The sequence below is a fragment of the Ochotona princeps genome, chromosome X (assembly GCF_030435755.1).
Source record: "Ochotona princeps isolate mOchPri1 chromosome X, mOchPri1.hap1, whole genome shotgun sequence".
Lineage (NCBI taxonomy): Eukaryota > Metazoa > Chordata > Mammalia > Lagomorpha > Ochotonidae > Ochotona > Ochotona princeps.
Window position 1 is genome coordinate 84,907,105 of NC_080865.1, and position 16,290 is coordinate 84,923,394.

The 16,290-nt window shown below is 38.3% G+C and overlaps 1 protein-coding gene across 1 annotated transcript in view; it reads right to left on the bottom strand.

The window, feature by feature from the left end:
- Positions 1-16,290, bottom strand: part of TENM1 (teneurin transmembrane protein 1) — a 570,964-nt gene that overhangs the window by 143,147 nt on the left and 411,527 nt on the right. The window contains exon 16 of the mRNA XM_004587672.2: positions 306-425. Within this exon, the coding sequence (XP_004587729.2) occupies positions 306-425 (120 nt within the window). The remainder of the gene's footprint in view (positions 1-305; positions 426-16,290) is intronic.

Genomic DNA, 16,290 nt, shown 5'->3' on the forward strand with positions numbered 1-16,290 from the left:
TCAGCATTTATTATAAACATAAACATAATCTTACTGAACTTTTATTCATAAACTTAAGTGAGGGACAGAAAACTGTCCACATGGTCAGGGTTTCAAGAAGACTTTACAGTACTAACGAAGGGGTAGAAAAGAATTTGGGATTGATTCAGATGAGGAATAAAAGTGTATATTGCCAATGTTTATTCCAGATACAGCTGGACAGAAGACAGGCTTACTCTCAGCATGTCATCAAAACCGACTTTGTGCATGACTGAGAGTCAGGATTTCTCCCCCTCCTCTAATGATCAGAAGCAACAGTGACTTACCTCCCATCTTGTCGGCTGATGGTAAACCCATAATCACTGTGGTGCAAGAAACTGACATTCACCCCTACCAATGGAGTTCCATCTACGGCCACCACTTGGCCTCGAATCACACAGGCACGCCTGCAACACAAAACAAAAGACAAAAATGGATGTTGAAGCCAAATTTAGAAGCTGAGTTATAGAGATTTGGGGAGGCTCAAAAATAACAAAGAAAACAATTCCCCTACCAGTAATAACTATTTTGGGAAGGGTTTGTGTATCTCTTTTACTCACGAAGATTGAGATGATATTAGGCAAAGTTCAGAATCCTGGTCTGTTTTAATGAACAGCACAGGCATCAACCTTGTCCAATATATTTGCGAGTTCTTTACCACATCAGTTTCTTATCGTATAACACAACTGTGAAACAATACTCTATGATTTTGTTAACCCACAATTTCAGGAAATTCTTCATTTTTTTTCTGCATTGAATTTATTTATCATTTTCTTGGGAGAGGGTCCCAGTTGTGGAAGGATAACTCTCTTATTAAGATTAAAATTCAGTATATTTAGTTAATTCAGAAGTAAAATAAACGTATGACTAAAGTCCCTCCTAACAATCACACTTACACTTTTTGGTCCTGTCATTGGTGATAATCAGCAGTATCAATTTATTGTGTGCATTTGGTACACATTTACACATATATGTATGTACGTATGTATAGACACTTCTGGTTTTTTATATTCATTGCCAAATTGTTTTTTTTTTTCTGGGACAATAACCAGCTAACCAAACTTTGTTGAGTGAACTTTGAAGTTAAAGCCTGCAAAAGGGATATATGAGTTCTGATTAAGGTATCCCGTTTGTTTTTTCCAACTTTAAATAAAACATGTCAGGACATATCCCCTTTAAATAGATGAGCCTCATCCTTGCCAAAGAATGGGTTTCCATGAGCTTAGCCTCCAAATAAGGCTCTCATGGTTCATGGTTCATTTTATTTATTTATTATTTTTAAAAGATTCACTTTATTTTTATTGGAAAGTCAGATATACATAGAGGAAGATGTTCCATCTGATGATTCACTCCACAAGTGACTTCAACAACCGATCCGAAGGCAGGAGACAGGAACTTCCTCCAGATCTCCCATGCGGATGCAGGGTCCCAAGGCTCTGGGCCATCCCTGACTGCTTTCCCAGGCCACAAGCAGAGAGCTGGATGGGAAGCGGGTCTGCTGGGATTAGAACTGGCACCCATATGGGATCCCAGCATGTTCAAGGTAAGGACTTAAACCGATAGGCCACTGCGCCGGGCTCTCATGGTTCATTTTAAAGGTCCAATTTTCTGTTCTAGCATGGATGACAGGGTTTAACAAATTCAGGAGCACGGCAATGAAGAAAAGATGCCTCAGATAAACCCGCAAGCATTTTTCCATTGCTATGCTTTTATTTGGGTGGGGGGAGAACATTTTTTCACCACAGTCCAATCCTAGTCTTGGCAACCCTGAGTTCTTGGACATGCATTTTGTAGCTAGATCTGGCAGGGTTAAGGAAGGTTGAACAAGGTCTATGATTTTTCCTAGGGCCATCAATGTCATTTTTAAAAAAATAAGATTCAAGGTTATCCAAAGATATTTGGCCAAACATGGTTTCCAAAAGTACTACTACTAATTTCACTCTGGGATAATATGTTTTTCTAAAAGAGGTAAGTCGAGGCAAATGTCCAAAGACTTATGGTCAGAAAACTCATTTGAAGTATACTTGCGAATAGCTACTATCAAATGTTTGTTGTATGTATTTTAGCCAATAAACCTCACTACTAAATTCTATTGGAATCAGAGGAACTGATTGTAAGTTTTGCTAATATGATTTATCCTGCAGCATCTTTCCCCAATACAAATAATGTCATTAAACACTATTTGTGTGTGTTCTGAGCTCTCAAACAAACATGATGATGTCGGTAACATAAATCAGTGGCTTTTCTCTTTCCAGTGAGTTGTCCATTTATGAATTATGCAAACTGTAGGTCTGTATGTCATGCATACAGTGCTTGTATTGCCAATGTTTGATTCTCCAAGCTTATTATAATGGTGAAATACTATTTGTTATAATAGAGAGGATATTTGAAGTAATTGAGGTCTGGGTTTTGAACTAATCCTGAATCCCAGGTTTTAAGCACAATGAAAAGGAAGTGAAAATTAAAATGATATCTCTGGTCTTACACAGAAAAAATTTAGAGGCCTTTATAAAGTAATATTTGATGACGTGAGTATAGATTGAACAGGAAGCAGCTACTGAGAACATCTTTAGCAAACTAGATATGGATTAGAGTCAGGGTGTTGAGAAGAGACTGTGCCAAAGCATTTAGAAATTATTTCAACATTGTTTATCAAGCCCTAAATGTTGCTGGCTATTCTGGGGACGTGGATGAGGTGGGTAACAGTAAACCTGTGGAGCCTTCACCGGTTAACAAGGTGGCCTTTGAGATAATAATGTCTACACCGGTGCTAGCTGATTCCCTGTGAGGCAATTCCACTCTCCCTCATTTTATTTGTTCACATTAATTTAGACACTGTGTCTTTCCACAGCTGTACTAGGCTCAATTATTTTTGTTTTTATTTTGTCAAGCCTAGGTGGCATTAGTTTCTCATATTTTACGACAGACACAGACCTGTCTCCTCCTCTTGCTGCTCTTTTATTTTCTATATGGCGAAGGATTCAGGCTGGTGAGTGAAAGTCTCATAAAAGTTATCATTATTCTGCACATTTCCCTAGTATTTCCCCTCTTCCTTCATTCTGTATCTCATTCTGAGTAGACCTGTCTTTTGACTCTTCTGTTTCTTAATATTCCTCATATTTTACGAAGCACACAGATTTGTGTGATAACGACTCATCAAAGTCATCATTATTCAACACATTGTCTACTTGTTCCTCTCATTCTTTTCACTCTCCATCATTCATAAATAATGTGCACAGACTTGTCTCTTAGCTCCCCTACTTTTTCTTCATATTTTATGATCCACACCAACTTACAGCTTATGACAAAGCCCCATAAAACCCATGATTCTACATTTATCAGTATTGAACTCTCTTTGTAATGTATTAGCCTTTAAATGTTCAAAGATTGTCTGTATCTTGCTCCATTTGCTCCCATTATTTACACACTCTGGATCATCCATTTTTCACAAGAATAACTCATAGATCCTTTGATTCTTGGATTACTGGTACTTACTGTAATCATTGACCAATATCAGCCATCCAGTGGCAGTATAAATTGTCTGTTTTATTACTGTATTATTCTTTTTAATTTGTAGTAATCTTGGCTGACAGTACATGCAGAAACCAAGGGGGAAAATCTATTTTTCAGGCAAATTCTCTACTTCAAACAACAACAATAAACAAACAAACGAATGAACAAAAACCCCTCTAGAGCTTATTTACTTCTTTAGGCTACAGGGCCCTGAGGGAGCTCTCATACGTATTTTTGGTCAGTATGTTGTAATGTGCTACTTTGTTCAGCTCAGCTGCCAGTTTGTGCACTTCTGGCAACTACACTAAAATCTTTTCCTGATCCACACAGCCACTAAAATGTAGTTTCTCTCTAATTTACATAACTTGCTTCTGATTATGCTTCTCATATCCAAATGAGCCTGTATGATTCATATTTTTCAAAGGGTAGCTTCTAGCTGACTCTGGAGGTATGTGTGGTGGGGGCTGTCTTTAGCAGTAGCACATAACTGTTTTTCATACCTTTCTTTATCCCACTGTGGCATCTCCCTGTTCCCTCTCTCTCTGAGAGCCCTTGGCTCCTCCAAATAGCCACCTAAATCAGGCAGTATTGCCTGGTCTGTCAGTGGCCTGTCTTGGGGAAGCATTTGTGTTCTTAAATTTCTGCCATATCTAAACGACTTTCTATCTGAATTCTAGTCCTTCAAGGGCATTCTTCTGTGAGCTGTTCCATTCAGTCATATATGGAACTCTTTAGAACCATTTAAGCCAGATAGAAGACAGACGTCACTGTCTGGACCACCATGAGTCTGGCGCTGCACATGTGCATGGCAGGTGTGTGCCCAGTGGAACAGTCTTTTGGGTTGGTTTTGCATACATCTGTACAGGTGCTTGCGCATATACTCTCAAAGGCAGGCAGTGCATATTCTTCATCACTGCCTGGGGGCTCTCATTTGATTCATAGGCATGGATGAGAGGCTTTGCGCCTTTGAAAAATAAGGACTTCTCCTTGCTGCTATTGGCTAGAGCAAGATAACTTGGATTTAAGATGGGCAAGCGTAATATAACTTTAACAGCATGAATGAGGAACATCATCCCTCACCAGTCTCCCTCTTTGTGTTCTCTGAGGAATACGGGCCACTGCCAAGCTGTCTACCTGAAGTCACTAGGCTAAAGCTGCAAACCCAAATGAATTGTTTTTCTACTTTAACTACTTGCTGAATCCTTTAAGTGCTTGGAGCCTGGCCTGAAGAACAGGGCATCTTGGGAAATGCTAGTCAGAATGCACTCTACAGAGAGCCCGATTTAACTAACAAGCTGCTTGTTAGACAGCTCTGATGCAGAAGGTCTAATTCATTCTGTATTCACTATTTTCATGGCTTAGTCACATCATCCCTAGCCTTCAATCAACCCTTGCTTCCATTCTCCTCTTCTCTTATTTGTTGTCTTTTGTCTTCAGTGTCAAATTTCCAATATTCATTCAACACCTCAGGCAAAAACATTAACCTCAAGCATGAAAGTTGGTTTGAAAAACAAGGTTGAAAACTAAATTGCTGAAAGAAGATGTAATTTACTGCATTGTATTTCTGATGAAAATCTTTCCTAAGGAAAACGAGGTTCGGGGCTCAGAGAGTTACAGCTTTTGTTTTTGCTGCCAACGTGAACATAAGCAACCTCTGAAGGGTAGATTCAAAATCAAGGACCTAGCCAGCAGGGGCTCCAGCAGCACTGAGGAGGTTTTGCTCCACAGGAGTCTTGGGAAAGATTGGTCTGAGAGAGGCCATATAAATCCTTTGCATACTAGAGTTTGAATCTTGCCCTGCAAATTCTCCTGTGAGTTGTCACTTGGTGCAAGTTTCCAAGGGTCAGAAACCTGTGGCTTAGGACACCTTGTCCATAGGCTTACTACCATCCCCTAGGGGACATGTGTCATCTGTGCTAAAGCACTGTGGCTTTGGGAAGCCTTTGGAATGCAAATAGCTCTCTCTCTCTGGTTAGGACAAAGGGCTTATGATATTTCTGCTATCCTCAGCCATCAAATTATATAGGATCTTTTGAGTGTGATTTTGGGACTGTGATGGTGGTCTGCTGTCATTTTGGCCCATCTCTCTCTCCTATAGACTAGTGATTCTCACATTTGCTTGTGTACCAGAAACAGCCAGGAAGCTTATTACAAGGTAGATTGTTGGGTGCCTCTCACCAGGGTTTCTGATTCAGGATGTCTGCTATGGGAACCAATATCTTCATTTCCAACAAGCTCCAAAGTCATGCTGATGCTGCAGGTCTAAAGACCAAATTTGGAGAAGTGCTGCTTTAGGGAAAGCAAGACCATAACATAGGCAGCTGATTAAGGTGTATAAACTCCTGGAGAGCAGGGTGGGGGGCATAAACTACACAGAGGCAGGTAAATCCACAACTGCTTCATAATCTTGACATTATGAAATCTAAAAGGCATGATTTTGAATCCTTCAGTATATATTTCTGAAACAGGGTTTGCAACAACTGCATCTTGGAGAGTCAAATTGATAATGTCATGACAAAGTGGTGGCTGCACTGCAAAATGAAGTGTGGAATTCCTTCAAGTCTAGAGACTATGAAACGGGTATATATTTTCCCTCAATTTAGCTGTTGTAAATAGGTGTCAATTTCTCCTCCAACTCCATGATTCTCATTAAGTGGGGCTGTATCCATGTTATCGTCCTTATTGTTTCCTGTCTTGGATGACAGTTACAGATCTGCCTTTGCTATTAGAGGGCATCAAGGGCAAGGTATTCTCTTCCTCTGTATCCTCGCCAGTGGCCGGTGTACACCAGTGTGTGCTACAGAAAGATTTGTACTATTTCAACTCAAATATTGTTTATACGAAGTTGAAAAATACACTTACTTGCAACCTACTCTCATGGCATTCATTCAAGGGTTGCAGGGATTACTTTGAGCTTCATGTGTGGCAGAAGCTGCACAATCATTTATTACAAGACTGCATTTCATATTGTGCATTTATGGACATTCTCTTCATGAGAGTTTTGTTTGATATTGACTGCTTCAGGGAATTAAACAGCACCCATGCGATTGGAAAGAAACATTGAATAACCCTCGAATGTTTAATTGGTGCAACCTAAACCCATTATTCCTTTGTATATCATCATGTAATTATTATTTGATATTTCACAATTTAAATGTAGTTGAGGACCCTAATATCCAGATATTTGGGGGTTTTTCACACAACACATGGTGTTTTTTTATATATGTTATCTAAGCTGGTACAGCACCAGAAAAACATTTAATGTTGTAGTATAAACCTGTTTTCATGTCCTGAAAATGTGACCACCATGAATGCTCATATGCAAACCCAATAAAATGTCATTAGCTTTTCCTAAAATATAGCAGGCAGATTTAATCCTACTGAATTGGTCACTAGCCCAAATAAATAATACCACCAAATGTGTGACATTAAAAGCAGCTGGGGGCATTAGCCATCAACATTCTAGGACTCTGGAAAAGGTGGTGCTATTGAAAATGCAGATAGCTTTTTAAGCAGAATTATTTTCCTCATGGCTAGTGATGTTTCAAGTAAAACAAAATGGGGGCACTCACCCTGAGGTAGGGTGGCTATTTTCCCATCTGCCCTGGTAATTGCTTGTCAAAAGTAGGCTTGCTTTGGATGCCTGAGAGCCCCAAAGTAATGGGAAAAAGATCAAGTGTTTTGAAGCAATACGAAAACTGACGACACAGTCACATTTTCAGGAATGCATAAGTGCCAGCTTGCTTCATTTAGACACATGATTATTTCTGTCCAGAATTTGATTCCTGAAATATTTGTCCTATAAGCCCTTGCAATTCTTAAATAGTCTGAATTTGTTTTCTTTTTTGGTTTGTTTGCTTTTTGTGTGCTGTATACATTATTCAAATTGTTTATCTTTGGCTAAGCCTTACGGGGTTTCGTTAGCCTCATTAACCTCTCCTGTCACTTCTCTGGGAACCTGCCTTTCAAATAATGGATAGTCATTAAATATAGGGCAAGTGCTTCTTGTTGGCTATCTCCTAGGTGTGGCTTACTCTTTCCTGTGTGGAGGGAAAAGTGTGGCTTAGCTCTAGCCACAAGTATGTTCTAGCTCTGCCTTGGAAGTAATCACCATTGTGGCTTTTCCTAACAAAATTATTCCTGGCTTCATTTGCTCATTACATAAAGTGGCAGTAACAGTGCTTTATGTCACAAAATATATGACATTAAATAACCACATAAAAGGATCACCTTTTGAATTTGTTCTTTCACATTATAATCCACAATGTGTCCTGACAATTATTAAATATATATCTGTAAGCACATGTATCAAGTACTTACTATGAGTTTGGTAATACGCCAGATACTTTCCTTGTCATTTTTTTTTTTTTAAATTTCAGACCCTTATAACCCTGAGTAGGTAAAACTATTAGGTTTGTTTAAAAATGAGGACACAGGGCCCAGCGCTGCAGCCTAGTGGTTAAAGTCCTCACCTTGCACACGCTGGGATCCCACATGAACAGTGGTTTTTATCCCGGCAGCTCCACTTCCCACCCAGCTCCCTGCTTGTGGCCTGGGAGAGCAGTCGAGGATGGCCCAAAGCCTTAGGACCCTGAACTCACGTGGGAGACCTGGTAGAGACTCCTGGCTCCTGGCTTCGGTTTGGCTCAGCTCCGGCCATTGGGGCCACTTGGGGAGTTAACCAACGGATGTAAGATCTTCCTCTCTGTCTCTTCTCGTTTCTATATATCTTTCCAATAAAAATGAAAGAAATCTTTCAAAAACAATGAGGACACAGACTGAGCGAGGTAAACTTCTTCAAGACAATACAACCAGTAAGCACTACAATAGTGGCAAACATTCCCACCTAGACTTTTCTTTGAGCTATGAATTATTTAAAAGTTTCGAATAACATGTAATATTTGTACATTTTTATGAGGTTTAGTACATCACTTCAATGCAGGCTTTTGGTATGAACCAATCAAATTGAGGAATCTGACTTTTCCTTCTATTATCATTTATGTTTCAATCTGACCAGCTCCTTTCTTCGAGTCTTTCACACTTGAACTGAACTCTAAAGAGCCTGGGCCCTACTTCCAATACCTGAGCCAAAACATAAATAATGTGACAAGAACAGCAAAAATTAAAAGTGCTCACCTACAAAAACACATAGGACATCATTATCCATGGAAATCTATCAACTACCGAGCACTTTCTATGTGAAAGATGTGTAGTGGAGATGAACTACTGATGTCATTGATGCTTTCTACCCAAACTTGCAATCACCTTGCCATTTCGGGGGACAAAGTAAAATGACAGAACCTGAAAGAAAGTCGTTGCTAGCACATAATATGGCTGAAGTATAGAGAACAAGGATTTGAATGGTGACTTTTTATCCTAATTGAGCAGCAAGTAGGATAGATAAGATATTAGAAAATATCCAAATATACTGAGATAAGTTGTCACAACTGGTATTATTAATTACAAGTATTACGCATTTTAGAACATCGGAGATTTAAAGTATCATAAATAATCCATTGAGGAATCTTTTGAAGATTTATGCTCTCATTTCATTCTTCTTTGCCCAACAGCGTTTGCAGGGAAGTGAAAATCACACATTCTTTCTTTCTGGTACCTTTAGGTGTTGACTGCTGATTTCAGGAGCTAGTCAGCACTATAAATCTGGGAGCCTTCAGCACTTTATAATCTTTTAAATGTGTCTTGAACATGTGTTTCCTGAATTTTAGCATTAGACAAAATAGTCTGAAAAATCAGGAGTGTCTGTCTTCACACACGTAACACCTTTCACTTAAATGAGATAAAAATGCTTTATTAGCAAGTACCAACAATCTTACTTCCCACTTAGGACACCAACATCAGAGGTGATAAGGCAGAAAAGCAATGTGGGGGAAAATTATAAAAAAAAAGAAAAAAAAAACAGAATCACAAGGAATTATGGCCAAGCCATAGCACACTTGGAATCATTTTCCAAATGGAGGCAGGTCGTATGCAATGCCTTCCTTTAGAAAGAAAGCTGAAGAGTAGGTAGATTTGAGGATGTTGATGCCTTATAAAGGGCTTTTCCCAGTCCTTCTTCAATTTGGTAATCAATTGTTACCGTTTGTATTTACCAATCCCAGATTTTATACCTGGTATAATGTTTTCAAGTTCTTCAATGAAAAACATGCAAGCAATTTGCCACTAGCATACAGACTTAAGAAAAGTCATGGAAAAGTTAAACACAAAGTATATGGATTCTGATTTGTACCTCAGCAAAATTACAAATGAGGTTTTTTGGCTTTTGGGGAGTTACTCATAGATACAAGAAAAAACCATCAGAGTTAAATCTGTGACTGTTTGAATACCTGAATACTACATATTTCCTTCTACATATTCTAAATATAAACTTTCCTTATGTCGTCTTTTTTATGATTCCAAATCATTAAGTGATTTCTAAATATCTGATTTCTACTAAGACTTACTACTTATTTTTCCTTTCCTGACTAAGTGGCACAAGGCCACTGGTGACTTCTTTTTCTAGAACTATTCAGTTGTACTCCTGGCGGGCAGGCACCCAATCAATTTATCAGAAAAACATAGTATAGTAACTAGTATGTAGCATAGAAACTGGTCTATAATTATTTTTAAAGAAATGTTGCATTACCTTTCTATTATACATGCCACAGAATTTTGATTCAAAGGGCTCCTAAAAGTCAATGCAGGTTTCAGCTTGTGTAATAATTATTGCATAAGCATGCAGGTATTGAGAGAAACATGCAGTTCATCTAACATACAGATGGATGCTTAGAGAGCTCTGCTCCAGCATCAACTCCTTAAATAGGCTTCTGGATCACTGTCTAAAACGACCATCTTCTGTTCCTAGTCTCTCTCTCTCTCTCTCTCTCTCTCTCTCTCTCTCTCTCTCTCTTTCTCTTTCTCTTTCTCTCTCTATTGAAAGTCAAAATGATAAAGGTCGAGAAGAGAGGAAGAGGAGGAAGAGGAAAGAGAGGGAATCTTCCATCTGCTGGTTCACATTTTAAATGCCTGAGCCAGTTCAGTTGAGAGTCAGGAGCCAAGAATTCCATTTGGGTCTCACACATGGGTTACAGGGCCCAGGTACTTGGCCCAAACTTTGCTACCTTTCCAGGTACATGAACAGGGAGCTGGATCAGAAGCAGAGCAACCAGGACTTGGAATGGAACTCTGGTATGGGATGTAGGTCCAGCAATAGGCAGCTTAGCTTGCCATGCCACAATAACATCCCCTTCAACTTTTTTTTTTTTTATTGTACTGGTCACTACTTATGCCTTACTGACGAATCCCTTTTTCATTGTTGTCTGTGTTCCTCACTACTAGGACATCTCTTGTCACCGAATGAAACAATAAACCAAGCAAACACTGTAATGTTCATAAATTTCAAGAGGAAGTGATTATTTTCCCAAGGTAATTTAAACTGAAACAAATTGCAGGATCTACTATTAGAGATGCCTACAAAGTGTGGTTAATTAAGGAGAATTGTAAAAATGGTATAATTGGGATTTTCTGATGACTTTTTTCCTTGCATACATTTGTTTAATACAAACATTTCAGACTGTAGCAAAATTATTTATATGCTCCAATGTCAAAGAATAAAACTGGTTGCATACAGTTAAGCTGTGTTTTATATCCACATAAACTTCATTTTTTTCTTCAAAGTCATCAATAGTCTCCTGTGTGTATCAATTTTAGCAGTTCTCCATGCAATTAGTCCCATTTCTGTGTTACTGCCGAAAACTTCCAGGTTGGTCTCACTTCTATAATTGTTTAATGATTTTATCTTATTTGCTAGAGTACCTCCTGTCTGACATCAATTTAGGCTACCTGTCTGCCTCATCAAAGAGGTTGACTTTGAGCACCCTTCATTGATGAACTCCAAGATTCTTTAGAAGCTGGATGTTTCATGATCCACAAAACATACTGCAATTGGTAATTATTTTAACTGTTTACGTGTTTGACTGATGTGTTTACTGTCTCTGCTACTAGAATGCACACTTTGAGAGTAAGGGAACTGTGTACCTTTTGTTTATTGCTGTCTGCACAGTTCCTGACAGAGTGGGTACTCAAGAAATATTTGTTGATTTAAGGAGTGAATACATAGCTTCATAACTCCTTTGAAAAATAAATCGATGTCAGAATATTACATTACATTAAGAATGGCAGAGATTGAGGGGCTAATTATATCAATTACTCTGATCTGAACATTGCACCTTGTGCACATCTGAAATGCCACCCTGTACTTCATAAACACGCACAATTATGTACATTTGTTGAAAATAAGAGTATAGTTTAAAAACAATGGCAAAGAATCTGATATCTCTGAGGACTGAAGATCCTAAATTATCCTGGAGACATCAATATGAGTGTGTGTGTGTGTGTGTGTGTGTGTACTTACATACATACATATGCATGTAATACTGTAATTAGTAGCTGTTAAACATGATTATTTCTATGTTTTGGTCTTTGTTCAAGATCAGCAGCATCCACAGAAATGAGTACCCTCTTGCAAGCTTCCCTTTACATCAGTCTTGGGTCAATAGCTTATTTTATCACTCACAGAGTTTAAAATGATATAAATTCCCAGTTTAACTAAGTGTGAAAAAGCATGTTTTATTAAATAAGTTATGAAAGTAATTATGGCTAATCAGGAGCAAGAATCAAGCTTTTATTACTGAGTGGGGTGTAGTAAAGGATGAGAAGGCTTGAGTAAGTAAACAGTTTGCCAAGAATCCCACACTCAAGGTACTTGTAGCACCTCAGTTTGTTCCAGGGCACATCTCTGGTTTTCTCATGAGATAAAATAAGTTAGCATACACAAATGAGCTAGTAATCAACAATGTTCCTACTGATTTCATGATATTGTTTCATATTTTCTAATTGTTTCCTGATACTAAATTTTGATTATCTAGTACATGGAAGGGAGAGAATTGTTGGTGCTTACACAAAGTTATAAATGATGTTAATTATGGGCAGACAGTGTCAGTAGTAGAATGTGTTATAAGCTTAAAAAGAGTAATTACTTTGCTACTATTATATAATCACTTCATCTTTCATGAATTTGATTCTGTGCCATTTAGAGAGCTACAATGTTATCGTTAGGCTGGCTCTACATTTGGGAATTGGCTTATTTTAAGTTCTAATATCATCTCTGTGTTCTAAGCAGCCAAAATGAGTTTTTCTTTATTAAATGTGAGAAGAGCATATGCACTTCAAAATCACTACTGCTTAAAAAAAAAAGAAAGAAAAAATTCACTACAATAAAGTCATTCACTTTTTACCTTCTCCATGCCAGATAGGATGTTAGGACTGTGTGATACCGTCGTAAGATCGATCAAGGATGGCCTCAAGTTTTGTGACACTTCCCTCACCAAAAAATGGGATCTATGTCTTTCCCTTTCAATGAGGGGCAGACTGTGAGTGCTCTGACTAACAGTATATGACACAGTGCCATTGTGATGGTTTCTAGACTCAAGTCTTTAGAGACTGGAATCTTCCTTTCTTGTCTCATAGAATATTCACTCTTGGGAGTTCCAAGCCACCATAGGAGAGTTCAGAACAACTCAACGGTGCCTGTCATGCCTGAAGGAAGCTCAAATAGCCAAAGATGGTTGCTTGTAGAAACATTCCCAGCTGCTGTATAGCTGTTCCAGTTTTCAGGTATTTGATTGATCCCAAACATCCTCGAGCAGATTTAAACCATCTTGGTCATGCCTTGTCTGAATTTCTAACCCATAGAAATTAGATACAATAAAAAATCACCTTAGTCCACTATGTGGAAAAGTTTGCTGCAGTATTGATACTCAGACTAAGTAGAAAACGAATCAGACTTGCAACCTGTCCTCCTGAGACTGGGAATTTAAGAACGAGAATAATTCCAAGGTACGTATATCACAGGGTTAACCTAAAAACTGATTTACAACAACTCCATAGAAAGGTAGAACTGGAAGAAACCTAACATCTGATTTAATTTTCATTTTTTAACCTGTTCATGGTGATGTTATTTGCCTAGTACTATATTAACTTTTGTCCCAATTCTTTACCTTTCCAATTAAAGAGGTTTCACCAGAAGTGGGCAAATGCAAACATAACTATATTTAGCAGCACTGCTGTGAATTTTTAGATCTTTAAACTGTGCCTAAAACTTGTCCTCAAAAACAAAACAAAACAAAACAAAACAGACTGAACACCTGTCAATGTATACATTTTTCTAATAAAAAGTGGATTTTGTTTCCACTATGGCTGAGTCTTGGTTATATCATGACTGGAGGAAGGTTAGACAGCATAGCTTAAGACCCACTTTCCCAGAGAAGTCTGTGTATATTGTGAAGCAGAGTTTACACCAACTTATTCATGAGGTATGCACAAGTGCTCCAGGGAGCTAAGGGTAGAAATACTGTTTCCTTAATGTGATTTCTGTCATGATCAGTCTTTTTTACTTTTTTTACGTGAGCATAGTAAAGGCCCAAAAATTGTGTAAAACAATGACAGATATTTTAAGTCTAATTTCAGGGAAAGATATTAGACTTTTTTGCAAGAAAATTTGCAGAAATCACAATCTCAAATGCCAGCAAGGCGGTCATGGCATTGGAAAGGCAGGCAGTAATCCAATCATAAGGGAATCAGTGAGTGGTGAGTTAGCATGGCCTATTGGATTCTGTCCAGAGGGGCGGCTGACCCCAGCTCCTGAGCGCTTCACCTATGTTACTACTCTTAAGCCCAGAGTGACAAAGCTTTGTGGATTTTGTAGAAAAGGAAGATAGTTTGATTTTTATTTTAAATCTTTTAATTTCTAAATGTCAGACTGAACAAATACATCTGCTGGCTGATGCTTAGGCAGCCTCTGATACGGCAATGGACATGGATTGATGTGAGATTAGTCTCTCATTAGTTGAACCAGACCTTGCTGTCTGTCAGTGGTTACACTAGCCCTGGTAGGATTTTGTCTTTTAAATGCACTCCTCCATTAGTAATGGCAAGTGAAATGTCTGGCTTTGCAAATTACTGCTGTCATTTAGTTTAATGTACTCTTGTTTTTACATATTTATAAAACCCTTTTACATTATTAATAGTGATTAAATGCTTAGACACTGAAGATCAATAATGCTTCTGCTCACCTATTTACATTATTAAAAAGTAATAAGTCATACAGGGCATGTAAAATATGTGGTTTACTTTGTAGCCATGTTTGGAGTAGACTGAAGGAAAGAGAACATACTTGGGCTACAAGAGTAAAATATGTTTAGGGACAAATGACTAGAGACTTCACTATGAAAAGGCTGTGTGTTCACACTGACATTGCAGCATCCTAGGGCAAATATAATCTACATCCCAAGTATGCTAACATGCCATGACAGCAAGCCAGAACAGGAAAATACAGTCTCCTTTGGATGAAGTAGAATGGATGTTTCCTTACCCTCTGTGTCGTTCAACTGTCACCTGTATCTCACTGCCTCTGGTTCCAAAGGCTTCAGATGGTGCCAATACTCAGCAGCAACCCAGCAGTGTAGATCACATATTGCTGACGGGCAAACGGCCCCTCTTAGCAATGTTTTCTTCACTTGCCTACCCAGCTGTATTGTGATTATGCAGCAAGAGTGAAAAAGCAATTTATAGGTACTATTTTTGTAATATCATTTCAACCCCAAACAGCCTGTATCACATGCAATAAGATATTGTAATGTAACTAATGAACCAACAATCAATGTGAATCAGACTGCTTATGATCTACATCAAAGAACTGTAAAACCTAATATACTTTCAATACCCTATGTTATTCCGTAATGGGTCGGGAGAGCAGAGAAATCTTCCACCTTCTTAGAATGTGTGAGGAAGATGTTAAGTATAACCTACCAAGAACATAACAGGTAACTTATAGACAACAGACTTATTTTCCCTAAACATAACCAAAGTAAAAATGCATGTGTTGTTTTTAAGAGTTCTTGTCCTCAACTACTTTCCCTGGTAAAGCCTGTGACTTTTCTTTTAGAATGGATGGATCTGTAATAGCACAGACCCAGTGGATGAAGGAGATCCATCATTGTGAATTTAAATGTGACTTGCAGAGCCAAATGATAACTTGGGGCATTTTATAAAAGAATGCAGAAAACTCAATCAAACCAGGAGGAGAAGGGCAGTAAAAACCAGAAATGATAAGTTTGTTCACTCTGGGAGCGGCTGGCAAGCACTGCTGAAGCATGAAGCTGAACCGCAGGGGTTTAAGTTTGTCCTGACTTTTCAAAGTTTATTGCTCAAATGCCCTGCTTGGGGTCATAGTAACGATTGTCTCCTTGTTTTTCTTATGTCCTGACTTGGTCCTTTTCCTTGAGTTCAGGGTGCCATTTAACATGTCTCTGTGCTATAGAGGTGCTTGTGAATTTTTTTTTTACTTACTTTTCACCATGCATAGGGAAAGTTAGAGTTGATGATTTAATTTTATCTTTACTAGGAAAATGTTTCTTTGTCACCCTGGCGGACAATAAATAAGTCTCCACTGATTAAATAGCCATGCCCCATCTAAAAGTTACTCCAGGATTGCTGTTAAGAGAAACAATTCAAATGAGGATGACTGAACCTATTGGAGGAAACCAAGCTGTAGTCCCTATTTGTGTGCATTGTCATTCAGGTTTTGGGGTCTGTAGAACCCTAAAAGGTCAGAAGTGTAACAATAATAAAAATAAGGAAAATGTTCTAAGTTTTAGTAACAGTTGTAGCATACAAGTGAAGGAAAAGGAGGTTAGAGAAATT